This window comes from Vulpes vulpes, chromosome 11 (assembly GCF_048418805.1).
Source record: "Vulpes vulpes isolate BD-2025 chromosome 11, VulVul3, whole genome shotgun sequence".
Lineage (NCBI taxonomy): Eukaryota > Metazoa > Chordata > Mammalia > Carnivora > Canidae > Vulpes > Vulpes vulpes.
Window position 1 is genome coordinate 42,485,453 of NC_132790.1, and position 17,604 is coordinate 42,503,056.

General features: G+C 37.0%; 1 protein-coding gene across 2 annotated transcripts in view; it reads right to left on the reverse strand.

Annotated features, from left to right (window-relative positions):
- SLC36A4 (solute carrier family 36 member 4) overlaps nt 1-17,604 on the reverse strand; it is a 58,289-nt gene that overhangs the window by 11,538 nt on the left and 29,147 nt on the right. The window contains exons 8-10 of one of the 2 annotated variants that reach the window (XM_072726172.1): nt 16,844-16,942; nt 10,182-10,351; nt 5,506-5,675 (exon numbers count right to left, since the gene is read on the reverse strand). In XM_072726172.1, the coding sequence (XP_072582273.1) occupies nt 5,506-5,675; nt 10,182-10,351; nt 16,844-16,942 (439 nt within the window). The remainder of the gene's footprint in view (nt 1-5,505; nt 5,676-10,181; nt 10,352-16,843; nt 16,943-17,604) is intronic. The other variant, XM_072726173.1, reaches the window with a different exon arrangement.

Consider the following 17,604-nt stretch of genomic DNA (forward strand, 5'->3'; position numbering starts at 1 on the left):
TCAGCTGTGGTCGAATGCAAACTGCTGTATATATCTGTGAAATCCATCTGGTCCACTGTGTCATTCAAAGCTCTTGTTTCCTTGGAGATGTTGTGCTTAGAGTATCTGTCATTTGCAGAAAGTGCCGTGTTAAAGTCTCTTATTATTAGTGTATTATTATCTAAGCATCTCTTTATTAATTGATATACTTGGCAGCTCCCATATTAGGGGCATAAATATTCATGATTGTTAGGTCCTCTTGTTGGATAGACCCTCTAAGTATTATATAGTGTCCCTCTTCATCTCTTACTATAGTCTTTGGGATAAACTTTAATTTATCTGATATGAGAATGGTTACCCTTGCTTTCTTTTGAAGATCATTTGAATGGTAAATGGTTCTCCAACCTTGCATTTTCAGGCTGGAGGCGTCCTTCGGTCTAAAATGAGTCTTGTAGACAGCAAATAGATGGGGCTTGCTTTTTTATCCAGTCCAATACCCTGTGTTTTTTGCTGGGATCATTTAGCCCATTCACGTTCAGAGTTACTATTGAAAGATGTGAATTTAGTGTCATCATAATACCTATTCAGTCCCTGTTTTTGTGGATTATTTCTTTGGGCTTCCTCTTTCTTTTACAGGGTCCCCCTTAATATTTCTTGCAGAGCTGGGGTGGTGGCCACATATTCTTTCAGTTTCTGCCTATCTTGGAAGCTCTTTATCTCTCCTTCTATTCTAAATGACAGTCTTGCTGGATAAAGTATTCTTGGTTGCATGTTCTTCTCATTTAGGACCCTGAATATATCCTGCCAGCCCTTTCTGGCCTGCCAGGTCTCTGTGGAGAGGTCTGCTGTTAATCTAATATTTCTCCCCCTATAAGTTAGGGATCTCTTATCTCTTACTGCTTTAAGGATTTTCTTTTCATCTGGAATTTGCAAGTTTCACTATTAAATGTCGAGGTGTTGAATGGATTTTATTGATTTTGGGGGGGTTCCTCTCTATCTCTTGGATCTGAATGCCTGTTTCCTTCCCTAGATTTGGGAAGTTCTCAGCTATGATTTGTTCAAATATACTTTGTGGTCCTCTCTCTTTCAGTTTCTTCTGGAATCCCAATTGGATGTATAGTCTTCCTTCTCAAGCTATCATTTATTTCCCTAAGCCTTTCCTCATGGGCTCTTAATTGTTTTTCTCTTTTTTCCTCAGCTTCCTTTCTTACCACTAACTTGTCTTAGATGTCACTCACTTTCTTCCACCTCATTAACACTAGTAGTTAGAGAACATCCAGTTTGGACTGCATCTCTAGTTTTAGACTAATCTATTTTAATTTTTAATAGATGAATCTACTTTTAATTTTGGCTTGGTTAGATCTCAATTCCGCAGTAACAAAGTCTCTAGAGTCCTTTATGCTTTTTGTCCAGAGCCACCAGTATCCCTATAATTGTACTTCTGAATTGAATTTCTTTTTTTTTAAACCATTTTTTAAATTTTTAAAAAGATTTTATTTATATATTCATGAGCAACACACAGAGAGAGGCAGAGACACAGGCAGAGGGAGAAGCAGGCTCCATGCAGGGAGCCAGACGTGGGACTCGATCCTGGGTCTCCAGGATCATGCCCCGGGCTGCAGGTGGCGCCAAACCGCTGCCCACCGGGGCTGCCCTGAATTGAATTTCTGACATCATATTGAAATCCAAATCCTGTAACTCTGTGACAGAGAGTACTGTTTTTGGTTCTTTCCTTGGTGATGAATTCTTCCTTCTAGTCATTCTGTCCAGTGCAGAGTGGTTGTATGAGTGGGCTGAATCAAAAATATCAACCACAACCTAAGTAAAATATATCCTATTTTCTGGTTCAGAGACCAGAAAATAAAAGAAAAAGAAGAACAAAACAAAAGGAGCACTAAAGTGAAAAACAAATTTTAAAACAAAGTAGTAGGGATCCCTGGGTGGCGCAGTGGTTTGGCGCTTGCCTTTGGCCCAGGGCGCGATCCCGGAGACCCGGGATCGAATCCCACATCAGGCTCCCAGTGCATGGAGCCTGCTTCTCCCTCTGCCTATGTCTCTGCCTCTCTCTCTCTCTCTGTGACTATCATAAATAAATAAAAATTAAAAAAAAAATAAATAAAATAAATAAAACAAAGTAGTAAAAATAAAAACCCAAAAACCAAAAATGAAGAAAAAAAAAGTAAAGAGGAAAAGAGAAAAAAGAGGGGGGATGGTGGTGGTGAGGGAGTGGTAGTGGAGAGAAAATGTAATCTACCTGAGGGTCCTAGAGGGTGATCCTCTTGGTTCTGAGTAGATTTTGTTCTGTATGTTAGAAGATGCTCAATCCCAAATTTATATAAACCAGTAATATTTATATAAAGCCCCAACACTGACCACAAAAGCATAAACAAGACTAAAGAGGGGGGAAGAATTGGAAAGAAGAGAGAATATGATCTCACAGAATGAACCAACATGGTGTTCGACTTGGTTCTGGGTGCATGCTGGTCATGTTTTAGAAGGTACCAACTTCCACCATTGTAAAACAAAACGAGGCAGAAAAAACAAAATACAAAAACCCGTATCTTGTATAACTACCAAAATTAAACTGAATACGTTGTAGGGAATCCAGAAGTGAAAAATATATCTAAGACATGTAATTGTATAAATATGAAAGTCAAAAAGGAAAAAAACTTAAAAATGAAGAGCTGGTAAAATATTGTAGTTAAGGTGGGAAAAGAAAAATTATTGGAAATTTTTAGTCTGATATAAAAAGGAGTTGTAATATAAAAAGTAAAAAGGGGGGAAAAAGGGCCCTCTAGTTCTATATACTAGAACTATATACTTCATACTTTCCAGAGCTGCTTGGTCAATAAACTTGCTCTTCCCCTGGTCTTCTGGGGGAGGGCCTGCTGTGCTGAGTCTCAGGTGTGTGTACCTGGGGGAGCTGCCCTGGGCTCAAGCAGGAGCTGTTGACCCCAGGAGGCCTCTGTTCCCTGGTGGCTCCGGCTCTCCCAGGCACAAGGTGAAACAGAGGAAAAACAACAATGGTGGTGGCCAGATTTCCAGCTAAGGAGTCAAGCTCCCTGTGAGTGTGCAGTCTCCCAGTCTGCACTGGCTTAGATGCTCTTGAGGGCTGGTGTGGGTGCCCTGATCTGCACAGCTTGCAGGGCACCCAGCAGCAGGAGAGTTCTTGCTTTCCTGTGCCCTCCCCACTTCTGCCTGTCCTGAGGGAAACACAGGATTGCTGGCTTTGTCCATTTGGGCGCCCTGGAATCTGGGGTTCTGTGTCACTGGACCCACACTCCTGTGGACTGCCTGTCCTGAAGGTAACGGAGTACAGCCACTTCTGTCCAGGGCTGTCTAACCGATGAGCTTCTCCCAAATGCCCCGAGGGCTGCGGGGCTCCAGCCGTTTACTGGGCCGCGGTTTGTGGTGAGCTTTCCCCTGGGCACCCCTCCACTTATAGTGAGTCTGGGAATCTTGAGGCCTCATTGCCCCTCCTGCGATTGTGCCCGATTTCCCTGCTGAGCACTTTTCCTTCATGGAAAACTCTGGTGTGGATTTTAAAAGTTCCTGCTTCCCCAGGGCTGGGCCTTCCTGCCCTAGAGGCTTTTACCACTCCGCTCTAGCCCTACTTGTGGTTCCCCTCTCCCACTTTATTCTTTAAAAAAAAATTTTTTTTTTCTGCCTTCCTACCTTGTTAGAAATGAAAGCTTTTCTGTCTGTAGCGTTCCAGCTGTTCTCACTTTAAATCTCATATCGAATTCGTAGGTGTTCAGGATGTTTTGAAATTTATCTAGGTAAGTTTGTGGGGCCAGGTGACTTGGGGACCCTACTCCTCCACCATCTTGCCCCGCCCTCTCCTCAAGTGCTTTAATGAACAGATAAACAACAGTCCTGTCATGCATATCAGCTGGCTTTTACTTTAATTTGGAAGAATGTGCCAAAGACTCAAATGAGGCTCAGTGTCCAACGATGTATCCCAGTGAAGTAGAAGGTAAGACAAACTGGTTTGTGTTCTCTTTGTCCAAAGCATGCTGTAAATATAACCCTCACATGCTGCTGAGTAGCTTTAACTATTTTCAACTAAAAGAGAGAAGTGAAGAAAAACTGGCCATGAATTCTCTGTGCCATGAACTCAGCTCTTGAGAAAAGGCCCAGGCTTCTGGGAATAAATGGCAGTAGCAGATGTGTGGTGTGGTCTGTGCCTCAGCACACAGGTAGCTTTGACATAACAAAGCGTGGAAGTGGGAGAAGTTACTGAAACATCCCAAGTTACTAAATCCCTTTAACATTCTTCAAGCTCCTTCAAGTGAACCTCCATAACTAATTTTAAAAGGAGATACATTTTCAGAATAGAATGGTCTTACATCTATGATAAAAGGACTCATGAAAATAGCCTTTTTATTTAGTACAATTGTCAAAATATCAACAAAAACAATGCATAAAAAGTATTTCAAAAGTCTTAAAATAACTTTTTCCCACTGAATGTTTTATTAGTCACCCTAAGAGGGGCTTGTGTCTTCACTCCTCAATATGATTTACCTTATTGTTGTTATAATTCATTTAAATGATTACTTTGGAAAGTAGGTTTAATTTACTTTTCTCAGCTTTGCCATTTCTTTAAATCTAGGCCATAAGCTCCACTCTAAGGTGTTCACTGCTATTTATAAGTTGGCCTGAATTCCTAGCTCTCTCATTCTCTTGCCTTGACTGGGCCACAATGGTTACTCCTATCTTGCACAGAAAGCTGACCAATTTCCAATGTTTCTGGTATCATTCTAGGTAATCGTTTGTTCAGGACTATGGTCATCTTATACTTTTGGTTACAGTAATAATGGTGACAATGATAACTTCTGGCTACTTTGTTAATATTCTTAAACTCTATAAAAATGCCATGAACTTCACAGTTGAGAAAGAGAGGCTTATGGATGGTATGTAACCTGTCTAAAGACACCAGCAGGTGAGTGGCAGGTTTGAATCATCAGGTTGGTGTGACCTCAAAACTCCCACTATTTCCAACCAAAACCAAGCTTTTCCACAGGTCTCTGTGATTAGTGCTCTCCAGTGGAGGCATTTTATAATGTGAAACCTTAAGACTAGATTGCACACATTGAATAATAAGTAAAATTAGCCACTGAAATTATTAAAGATAAAAACAAAACAAAACCCATTTCTATAGGTAGTCATGGAGAGTTCAACTGTTAAATATATAAAAGTTAGCAGAAATAAAAAACCTGAGGAAAACTAAAACCCAAGTAAAATGTGTATCAACAATGAGTCCCTTATGCATCTAATTTAAATATACTTATATTTTAATCACCACTGATGTAGTTTTCAAGATAATAATTTGATTGTTTCCTTTAATCATGATAATATCTGGTTTATATTTTTCTTTTACAGTAATAGAATAACAAAATTTTAACCCAGAAAGTATCTCAGCTATATAAATAAAATTGTTTTTAAAATATTAAAAAATATACTTTAGCTTCATTATATGAAATTCAACAAGAAAAAATTATGATATAAATATGTAGTCATACTTACATGTAATACTAACCAAGAAGGACCTTATTGCAAATTCACAGATTTGTTTCCATTTAGCATGAAATTTGGATGTGATCATAGGAATGATGATCTCTGCCGGAACATAGAACTGAATTGAATATGTCACAAAGATGCCAAAGGAATATAGAATTTTCACTGATTGATATAACCTGTTAAAAAATATTTCAGAATTCAGTCATTCTTTTTTCCCCAGATTTATTGAGGTATAACTGACAAAACGTAATATAGGTAAGGTGTAAAACATGATTTGATAGAAGTATACACTGGGAAAGGATTCCCACTACTGAGTTAACAGATCCATCACCTCACATATTTGCTTTTTTTTTCTCTCTTTTTGGTGAGAACACTGGTTCTACTTGGCAAATTTCAGTTATACACTACACTCTTATCAACAACAGTCACCACATTATACATCAGATCCTTAGAACATATTCATTTTATAACTAAAAGTTTGCACCCTTCTATCAAACTCTCTTCTTTTTCCCCATCCACCAGTCCCCTGGCAACTGTCAATCTACTCTGCTTATGTGAGCTCTACATATTTTTTAATTTTTTAAAAAAACTTATTTTAGAGCAGGAGGATGTGAGCAGGAGGATGGGCAGAGGGAGAGGGAGAGAATCCTCAAGCAGTATTGCCTGCTGAGTGTGTAGCCTGACCTGGGGCTCTGTTCCAGGACCCTGATATCATGATCTGAGCTGAAATCAAGAGCTGACCATTTCACCAACTGAGCCACCCAGGCATATTTATATATATATAAATATATATTTTTATATATATATAATTATATATATATAATTTTAGATTCCACCTATGAGTAATACCACACAGTATCTTTCTTTCTTTGCCTGGCTTATTTCACTTAACATAATGCCTTACATGTTCACCCACACTGTTGTCTTAATATGAATCTGGCTTTCTTCTTTTATCTGTAATATTTGGATAGGCAAGAAATCCAAAAGAAACTTAGGCCAATATCTTACCAATTATATGCTTATTTATTAAAAAATAAATAAATCCAGCTGATCTCTACTCAATTTTTAGATGACAGGTGAACAGTTCATTTTGACAAGCCTAGAGAGCTTGCATGTGGCAATGCAAAGGTTTGGGAATATTGCTGCTAAGATTCTATTTTAGGCTAAACCAGTGTTCTAAAGGCTAGGCTGTGTCCCATGAAGAGTTAATGTTTTCTCAACTTTCTTTCAATAACTGAGCATACTCTATCTCTTTGAAAACTTATTGATCTATATATAGAAGAAAACTTCACATTGGACTCTGAGTTACAGTTCTCTTTGCTTAAAAATCTTGGTATATATGTCATTAGTTCCAAAAATGTCATTGTTCTTAGGTCCAAAAGGAGGGCATCTAAATGGTTTTAACTTAAAAAGTTCTCCAGATTCTATAGGAATTCCACCTATGCTAAAGTTGCATTAATAGGGGAATAAAGTTTATTAGGTTGGGTTGATGCCCAGTATTTCACAACAGTATAGCAACGTTCAGTTTTATAAATATCTTTAGATTTCTCCATTGTAGACAACATCTTGTCAGAATCAGTTATACATGTCTGAATAGAGACTTTGGTTAACTTCCTTTTGTCTGGCAAAAGAATACATTTTAAATGTTGATAATGACAGAAAATGTAGAATAACAGGACTCAGAGCATTATAGAATCTACTCTCTTGGGTTACAGATAATAAATTATGTTGTTTTTTTGAAATTTGGAATATTTACAACAGCTTAAAAAAAAAAACAATTTCTCTTGTATCCTTTTAGGAAACAACTGGCCAAGAGACCATGGATTGAATGTTCCGCTGTTCTGGGGTTATGGTTAACACACACATCCTCTCGAGGCAGAAATTTCCTCAAGAGCCCTAATTTCCCTTAAGAGTCTTGCTTTCCCACCTGCAAGGCCTATGCAAAGGAAGGGTGTTTCTTTCTTAAGAAAAAATCATTTTAAAGTGACATGAAATATTCCACTTTTGGTAAAGAAAGGCCAACATTAGACTTTATGCTTATTTCTGGTGTCTTAAGACCTAACGTAGCAAAGATTATCAACAGTTCTCTAAACTATGGCCCTGCATGAAGGAATTCCCGAAGTTTCCTCCTATAATACATGCCTCATAGGAGTAAGAGAAAGGAAAAAAGTTGAGTTGAAATAGATTTGAAAATACCACAAACATAATTAAAGAAGGAACTCCTTAGGGCTAGCAACAATAAAATACTAATTTTAAAATGATTTCAGGATAGATTTCTCAGCTTTAAGGCTTAAAGTCTAAATATAAATGGTCAAGTTACTGCAATGCACAGAATAACTCCAAGACTCCTGCCTCATATAATTTGATATGTAAAAAAAAAAATTTGATATGTAATTGTAGACAAATGAATATCAGTTTATTATTAGTACATTCCTTTTGTTCTAGTTGTATTTTAACTTACAGGTTTTTAAATACAGTTAACAATATATTTAAAAATACATCATTATGCATATAAGATAATTATTTTTCTATCGATTTAAAACAAGTTATATAGGCTAAGAATCTGGTTATTACTAAAGCAAGTCAATAATATTAATTAGGTATTACAGAGTAAAAATGGGAAATAAAATGGTATGAGTCTTTTAAAAGCTAATATATATGCTAATTATCAAAGAAAAGTAATATAGAAATAAAGGTGTTTAAGAAAGCACTGATCAATTGTTCTATTTTGACTTTTCTGTTTTAAGAACCTACTAGTTTGTATGGTTGACATCTATATTTTCAATCACTCTATTTTTCTCTAATCAACTTTTCTATAGATATTATCAGCATTTGGCACATTTTTTTTTAAAGATTTTATTTATTTGAGACAGAATGTGTCAGAGAGAGATCATGAGCAGAGAAAAAGGATAGAGAGAGAAGCAGACTCCCCACCAAGCAGGGAGCCTAGCACGCAGGGCTCTATCCCAGGATGCTGGGATCACGACCTGAGCTGAAAGGCAGATGCTTAACCCACTGAGCCACACAGGTTGCCCCTCATTTTGGTTTTAAGCAGGCAGCTACGTACTCAGTTTAAAAACTGAAGAGCTGAAACAAGAATCTACCCTGTAAACTATCTCTCCAAGAGATAAAAAACTTTCTTAAAGTTCTAAGAACTTGTTTTGAAGACACAAAAGAACATAAACAACTTTTAAATAATATTTAAGGCCCATGAAAAACTATTTTAAAACTCACTGCCACCCACACAAAGTATTGCAATAAGTATAAGTAAAATGTTACATAAAAACCCATATTTTCTACTGCCCCCTGGTATACTGTAGGATCGTGCCCTGGGCCAAAGGCAGGTGCCAAACCGCTGAGCCACCCAGGGATCCCTCCATCTACATTTTATATTTGACACTAAAAGTACTTGTCAGTTCTATTTATAAAATTATTCTTCAGATTTATTCTGACCATTATTCTAAGTGGGGAAAAATACCACTCTGTTTTCTAGATATTATATAGTATTTGAGAAAAAGAACTATGCCATGCTACCATAATTTTTAACCTTGACTCTCTTAAGCCATTTAAGCTTCTAGCCTGTATTAAACTACTACAAAAAGGGGCATATTTGGAGGAAACAAAATTATATAATCAACCATAATGTAAGTTAATGAAATAAATGCTTAAAATTGTTTGTAGGCATGTCTCTAGTCTGAAACAAATGTATGATATCTGACACCTTCCCATCGTGAAATACTATATTTATAAAACGTGCCATAGCTAAAGTAGAACTATAATTAAAAAAAAAAAAAAAAAAGAACCCACTGCATGTGTGCCCATTGTGCAACCTGGAAACTACTCTAGGTATATTCTATCACAAATGTGCAGCCTGAAAACTATTCTACGTATATTCTCTCTATCACAAATGCTCTCCTTTGTGGATTTGTTCTTGCAGTATTTTCAACTCCAAGAAAAACCCAAAGATAAACTCTCAAACTATCAACAGGAAGCCAGTCAGAACATGTAATATTAAAAAACATTTCAAGTTTCACAGACTTCTATCCAAGCAGCTAAAGGAGCAGTGTGACATTAATTAAATCAGCAATTTAACATTTCTTCTTTGTATTTATCAAAGCTAAGGAGTTACCTTCAATTTAACGAATAAGGGAGCACGTCTCCATGGTAATTGCTGCCAATACCTTTCTAAAATCTCCAGAGACCAATCTCTGGAAAAAGGAAAAACCCTCTATATTGCATCATTTTGCAGAATATGGTTTCCAAATTTAAGTGAATATTAAGATGCACCATATTGTTTTTTAATAATGATGGGTTTTATCATTTTATCAGGAACCTAGAGTGTTGGATTTTTTGCAGCAAGTATTACATTTTTTATTATAGTGAGTCTATATTAAAAGAATTCATGTTTTACTTTCATATGTTACTCAAATTTGGAACATCCTACAATTTTTAATTTTTTAAAAACTTTTAATCGTTTTAAAGGATCCCAAATGAATCTGTAAAATCACAGACGGTCTCCTCTGAAAAGTATAAAAATATTCTAGGTTACACAAATAAGAAATCACAATAAAAATTCTAAATGTTTAAACCATAAATCCAAAAATACACCTTTAATATCAAATACTAGTAAGCTATATGTGTGAAATATACAAACTAGGATTAACAAACTCATATATACCTACCATACATCCTGGGGAAGATTTAAAGTTATGCTGCCTTTTATTTCATCACGGAAACACATATATCCTAAGGTAGCTAATGTTACATACAAAGTTGTAACAATTCCCATGCCAATATTCAATGCTTGGGGAAAGCGTTTTGATTCTTTCATTTGATTTTCCAGTGGAAGGACCTAAGAAGAGAATGCAGATAATACAAGTAATTTAAAACAATCTAGTATTCCATCTTATATATACACAAATTAATCTTCCTATAGCTTATATGCAAATTTTATTTCCTTTTTTTAAATTTCCTTTAAAATAAAACTTATAATTGCTGAATATTTTTCTTGGTGTTATATATATATTTTACACTATAGATGTTCAAATCCTTAAAATAAAAAGATCTGAAATTAGATCTTAGCAGGCAAACCTGTCAGATTTAAAAAAAAAAAAAACTTTATTTTATTTTTTTTTAAAGATTTATTTTTATTTATGATAGACAGAGAGAGAGAGAGAGAGAGAGGCAGAGACACAGGCAGAGGGAGAAGCAGACTCCATGCCGGGAGCCCGATGCGGGACCCGATCCCAGGACCCCAGGATCATGCCCTGGGCCAAAGGCAGGCACGAAACCACTGAGCCACCCAGGGATCCCCAATAAACTTTATTTTATTATATAATTTTAGATTTACAGAAAAGTTGCAAAGGTAAACAGAAATTTCTCATATACGCCTGACCAGTTTGCTCTTTTGTTAACATTTTAAACTACCAAATTACATTTGTTACAACCAAGAACCAACATTGATATATTATTATTCAATTCTAAATTTTTTTGGATTTCATTAAATCCACTAATGTCCTTTATTTCTGTTCCAGGGTTCCTTCCAGGATGCCACACTGCATTTTGTCACCATATCTCCTTGGTCTTCTCTGGTCTGTGATGGCTTCACAATCCTTTCTCATTGTTCATTACCTTGATAGTTTTGAGGAATACTGGTTAGGTATTTGGTATAACGTCGCTCTACCAGGGTTTGTCTGATGTTGTCTGATGTTTGTACACTGGGATTATAGGTTTTAGAACAAGATACCACTGAGGTAAAATGCCCTTCTCATCACACATGCTATCAACATGATTTGTCACTGGTGAAATTAACTTTCATCATTTGGTTAAGGCAATGTTGCCAGGTTTCTCTACTTAATAAAGGTCTTTTCTTCTTTCTTACCACACTCTGTTCATTGGAAGGCAAGTCACTAAATGCAGCCCACATTCCAGGGACTGGGGATTAAGCTACAGCTCCTGGAGGGGAAGTACCTACATAAATTATTTGGGAATCCTCCCATGTACATATTTATTGCATCACTTACTTATGTTAGTATGCATTCATGTATATTTGTTTTATACTGTGAATATGAATCCAAAAACACTTATTGATTTTGTTGCTCATATTGTTCCGGCTTCGGTCATTGTGAATTCCACCAGGTTGCTTCCTGTATTCCTTTGTATGCCTCTGTTCTTTCGTTTTTTGAGCATTTCCACACTTTCTGGTGCTATAAGATGCTCCAGACTCATCTTAAATGTCATTGTTTCAGTCCTAGAATCAGATATTTCTCCAAAGAACTTTGTTTTGTTGTAGATGGTATTTAAAAGTCAAGATCTGGGTGCTGGATGTGGCTGTAGCTACTGTGTATCTCTTAGCTGAAGTACTAGGAAATACATGTGTGCATAATAACCCAGGTATAGCCATGTCTATAACTGCTTCTATATCTATCCATCTGTATATATTGTCTGTCAATTTAGTGAGATGAAAAGTTATTATTATTATTATGTGGAAAAAAAACCTTTAAAGAAAAGGAAAAAAGGCTAATTGAAGAGTTAAGTGTTTTAAGGCCAATCTTCAGAGGTTCTGGCCATATGATTTGGCCATACGTAAAAGATACTAAGAAATAATAACAGCAAGTATTTACTTATGAGGGGCCAGGTATTTTTCTTTTGTAATTGAGATAAAATTGGCATATAACATTATATTATTTTCATGTGTAAACATAAGAGTTTGATATTTATATGTACTCCAAAGTGATCACCACAATAATATAGTTACCATCCATCACAATACAATTTTTTTTTTCTGTAATGAGAACTTTAAAGATTTACTCTCTTGGCAACGTTCAAAGATGTAATAAAGTAGTATTGCCTATAGTAGCCATGCAAATTTGACAAGCCTTCAGCTACACTCACCAACTAAAAAAGGAAAGAGAGCTCAAACAAATAAAATCAAAAATGAAGTTACAACTGATACTATAGAAATACAAATGGTTATAAAAGACTACTATGGAAAATTATATGCCAAAAAACTGAACAACCTGGAAGAAATGGATAAATTCCTTGAAATATAGAATATTCCAATACAATGAATGATTCATGATTCAGAATCTGAATCTATTTCTTATAGAAACAGAAAATCAGAACGGAAAGATTAGTAATGAGGGGATTGAATCACGAATCAAAAAACTCCTAACAAACAAAAGTCCAGGTCCAGATGATTTCACAAGCAAACTCTACCAAACATTCAAAAAAGGCTTTAAATACCTATCCTTCTCAAATACTTCCAAAAAATAGAAGAGGTGAGAACATTTCCAAGCTCATTTACAAGGCCAGCATTACCCTGATACCAAACCTAGAGTAGGACACTGAAGAAGGAGGAGGAGATGGAGGAGAAGAAGGGAAGGAAGGAAATTTAAGCAACATCCCTGATGAACATAGATGCAAAAATCCTCAACAAAGTATTAGCAAACTAAATTCAACAATACATTAAAAGGATCATACATCATGATCAAGTGGGATTTATTCCAGGGATGCAAGAATGGTTCAGCATCCACAAATGAATCAACAGGATACACCAAATTAACAAAATGGAGGATAAAAATCAGATGATCATCTCCGTAGATGCAGAACAAGCACTTACAACATTCAATATCTGTTCATGATAAAAACACTCAATGCAGTGTGTACACAGGGAACATTACTCAACATAATAAAGGCCATATATAATAGGCCCACAGCTAGTGTCCAGCAGTGAAAAGCTAAGAGCTTTCCCTTTAAGATCAGAAACAAGTCAAGGATGCTTATACTCACACTTTTAATTAGGTTAAGTGTTCCTTCAATTCCAAATGATAACCTTGCCAGGTAGAGTATTTCTGTTTGGAAGTTTTCTCCTTTCAGTATGTTGAATACGTCATGCCACTCTCTTCTGTTCTACAAAGTTTCTGGTGAAAAATCAGCTAACAGCTTCATTGGGATTCCTCTGTACAAAACAAGTTGTTTTTCTCTTGTTGCTTTTAAGATTCCCTCTCTAACTTTTGCATTTAAACTACGTGTCCCTGCATGGATCTCTTTGGGTTTACCTTATTTGGAATATCTGTGGATCTGCATGTCTGTTTCCTTCCCCAGGTTAGGGATTTTTCCAGCTGTTATTTATTATTTTTATTCTTCTTTTTCTCTCTCATCCTAGGATCCCTATAATGCAAACGAATACCAATTCTGCCTGGTGTTGTCCCATAGGTCCCTTAAGCTTTGTTTACTTTATCGTTATTTTTCCTTTTTGTTGCTCTGTTTGAGTGAGTTCCACTGCTCTGTCTTTAAGGTCACTGGCTAGTTCTTCTGCTTCATCTGGTCTACTGAACCCCTCTAGTATATTTTTCAGTACAGTAATTGTATTCCTCAGCTTTAGGACTTCTGTTTGGTACTTATATTTTTCTTTTGCTTTGCTGAAGAACATCCATTCTTCTCCGAAGTTCCATAAGCATCTTTATAACCATGACTTTGAAGTCTTTATCAGGTAGCTTACTTATTTTCACTTTGCTAAGGTCGTTTTCTGAAGCTTTGTCTTGTTCCTTCATTTGGAACATATTCTCACATCTCAATTTTCTTGACTCTCTATGTTTGTTTCTATGTATTAGCTGAAACAGCTACATCTCCCAGTCTTGAAGGAGTGACCCTGTGAAGGAGATGGACTTTATCATTCAACCTTGTCCTAGTTTGTGGTTGTCTCTTGGACCTTTGGGATTATCTAAGTAGCCTGATTTATTCTTGATAAGCTTCAGCTATTGAGCGTGTGCCAAGACCTACCAGTGCTCCAGTGTGGGGATCTCAGTCAGTACCAAGTTTCAGGATGACTGGAAGTCAGCTTCTCAGACAGCAGCTTTTAAAGTATGGAAATATAGAGTCCTATGGAACCACAATTGTAAACCTTGCTGGCCTCTAGACCAGGAGATCTGGACGGGTCTCCTAGGGAACAGTTCTAAAATTCAAAGTTTCAGATAACTGTATAAGCTCTTTTCTGGAAGGTTTCAGCAAGCTGTAGCAAGCTCAAAGGAGGGCACAAGATGGCATTTCTCTATGTTCCCTGAGAGTGCTTCTATAGCCTTGAGATGTGTGACAAACCTGAAGCCTGTCCCTCAGGTTAAAGTTTCAGCACCAATAAACTGGGCTTTTTCACTGGCAGACTTGGGGTGCATTATCAGTGTGCTGTCTGTGCAGGGCCTCGGTGTGGTAGCCTGCCAAGAACTGTCCTTCCCATTGTTAAAGTCCCAAGGGGCCCTCTCAGCCACCAGGGCCAGGTGATCAAGGGGCATTCCTTGTGTGGACTACACTTGCCTACAGCTTTAGTAAGGCAGGGCATGCCCACCAGTGTTAGCAAGGCAGCAGGACACTGCTGTGTTTGTGAGTGTCTATCTGTGCTAGCATCATAGAGGGAGACTACAAGTATGGTGCTCACCAGTGCCTCCATCCCTGGAAAAAGTCCCAGCTTGTCCCTGCCCCTCCAGCAGATGTTTTAAGATCAGTGCATGAATCTCCTTCACATATAGTCTAGGCATTTCTCAAACTGCAGCTTTTATGCTAGATTCTGGGGCAAGTGAGTCCATATTCAAGCCCTTTAAAAGGAGTTTCTCAGATCCCTATAGCCTTTGGATCCTACAGGGGTATTCCAGTGCATGTGTGAAGGGCCAGAAGGGATGCCTGATGTGGGGCACAAACCCCTTGCTCCTCTGGGAAAAGCTCCAGACTTGTAAGATCCCTCCCTATATTGGGTTGCTGCACCAGAGGTACAGTTTTTGGTGAGACCTCATCTCTTGTATCCCTTATCCGTCTTGATGTGGCCCTTTTATTCTTTGTCGTGGAGGAGCTATCCGGATAGTTTTCAGCTATTTCTCAGAGGCAATTATCCCATAGGTAGCTGTAGAGGTAGTGGGTTCATGGGAGAACGTGAGTTCAGAATCCTCCCCTACTGCCATCTTAGACCGCCCTGCCAGGTACTTTTCTAGATGCTTTGCACACAGCATTTCACGTAGTCCTCACAATAACCCTATTGATAATAACTCCAGTAATATCTCCACTTTTTAGGTAAGTCAGGTTCATATGGAAATATTAACTGGTTAATATCAGAGAGAACCATCTGGATGCCCTGGAGATAATCCAGACCTGAAATAGGGGGCTATGATTAAGAATGGTGCCAGTGCAGCTAGAAAAGGGGGAGAGGAAGGAAATTCACATTTATGTAGGCTCCCTCTGTGATTAGCAGCACTGTGGGTGTTCTAAATGTAATTTCATTTGTGGGGGAAAATGAAAGAAAAATAAACATGCCTTAATTACTGATGGAACCGGGGAATGAGAGACAAAATGAAAGAAATTGCTCCAATGTTTCAAGCCTGAGCAACTGAAAATAAAACTAAAAGAAATAGGGAAATGAGAAAGTGAAACAGGTTTTGGATTAAGATTATGTCAGACTTTGGAGCTGTTGAACTTGAAATGTTAGAGGAACAACTTAACTGGAAATGTCCAATAGTTAACTACTAGAGTTTACAGGTTAAAGACAGAAATGAAAATCTACAGTTATGTCTGGAAGAGTAATAAATGGAACTATAGGAATTTGTGAGATTTCTCTAATGGAATAATGGATAATTCAGAGAAAGCAAGAACCCAAGTAAAATGATATAAAATTATCTTCTAGGCCTATTTCATCTGTGGTTCATATAGGTATGTATAAGTGGTTTCGCTCCCATACCAAACCAACAGACAATGAAACAAGTTATAGAGCAGAGAGTGATATTTTGTTTTCCCCAAATCTACACATTCCAGACTTTAAATTAACTGGAAGTATATTAAATGGAATTAGAATCCTCGGGATGCTTGTATTTCTTGGTATTAGCTTTATAATAACATCATTTCTCAAAACAAATATGTATAAATCTAGAGGGAGAATTTATATTTGATTCTTCTATGTAATTGTAACTTTGTAACAATTTCAATTCACTTTAAATGATTTAGTCTATAAAATATGATGTTTGGGGTCTGTCTGAATGTAACCTGAGCTTGGTGAGTAGATGGAAGAGAGATAAAACAAAGTTGACCATAAGCTGATTTTTGAAGCTAGGTGATGCTTACACAAGAACTCATCATACTCTTCTCTAGATTTTGTATTAGGCTTGAAATTTTCCATAACAAAATGCTGAAAATCATCTAAACTAAACTATAATTCAAGTGTAACCTACCAAACTGCAAATAATGTTCTGGCAATGAAGAAAATGGAAACAAAAAAGAAAAATGCATTTTTAAATATCGTTTGACTACATAAGTCTTTGTGTTGACTTAAAATTTTTAAAAATAATAATAAAGAATAAATCCTTACCACTCCTATGCCTTCAAAAGCAAACACAGCAGTACCAAAAAAGAGTGGGTATTTTTTCCAACCAGCCACTATTGGAAGGTTGTGGGGATTTGGCATATTCTGGAGAAACAAAAAAAAAGAAAACAAAAAAAAAAAAAAAGAGAGAGAAGTTACTTCTTTACTTATTTTAAAGAATGTAAAATAAAGAGCGAAATCATATACTTCTGAGTTTCAGAGCAGCAGATGTATGTTATAAAAGTGAAGAATTCTTTCAATAAACACTTTAGGCAACCTATGTTAAATATGGCCAAGCAGTTAGGATTTCACTGCCAAAGCCATTGCTTCCCTCATGCTCACACATTCCATCTGAGCTAAATGCTCCTGATTACCTGCTTGCACCTTCAAGTCCTGGGCTGTTCACACTGGGTATGGCTCCTGGCACAACAGGAAATACATAAGCATACTCAGTCTGAGCTGGAGCCATAGAGTGAGTATCGGCCACTGTTCATGGGGTCCAATGAAATCCCTTTTCTACTGTTTTCATTGCTCTTTCAGTCTCCACAGTTCCTGACTTTGGCTTTTTACCTCATAACTCTGCTTCCTAGTACAGGTCTCCTCCTGGTTTCAGGGTCTGACTCTTTACCTAGACAGTTGCCATTACCCTTATTATTTGTACATATTCCTTGTCTCTGGCTTTGATTTCTTGGTCTTGACTCGTAGCTTTGTTCCAACTTTCACTATCTGGAAACTCAAACTGCACATATTATTCAAGTTCTCTGGTT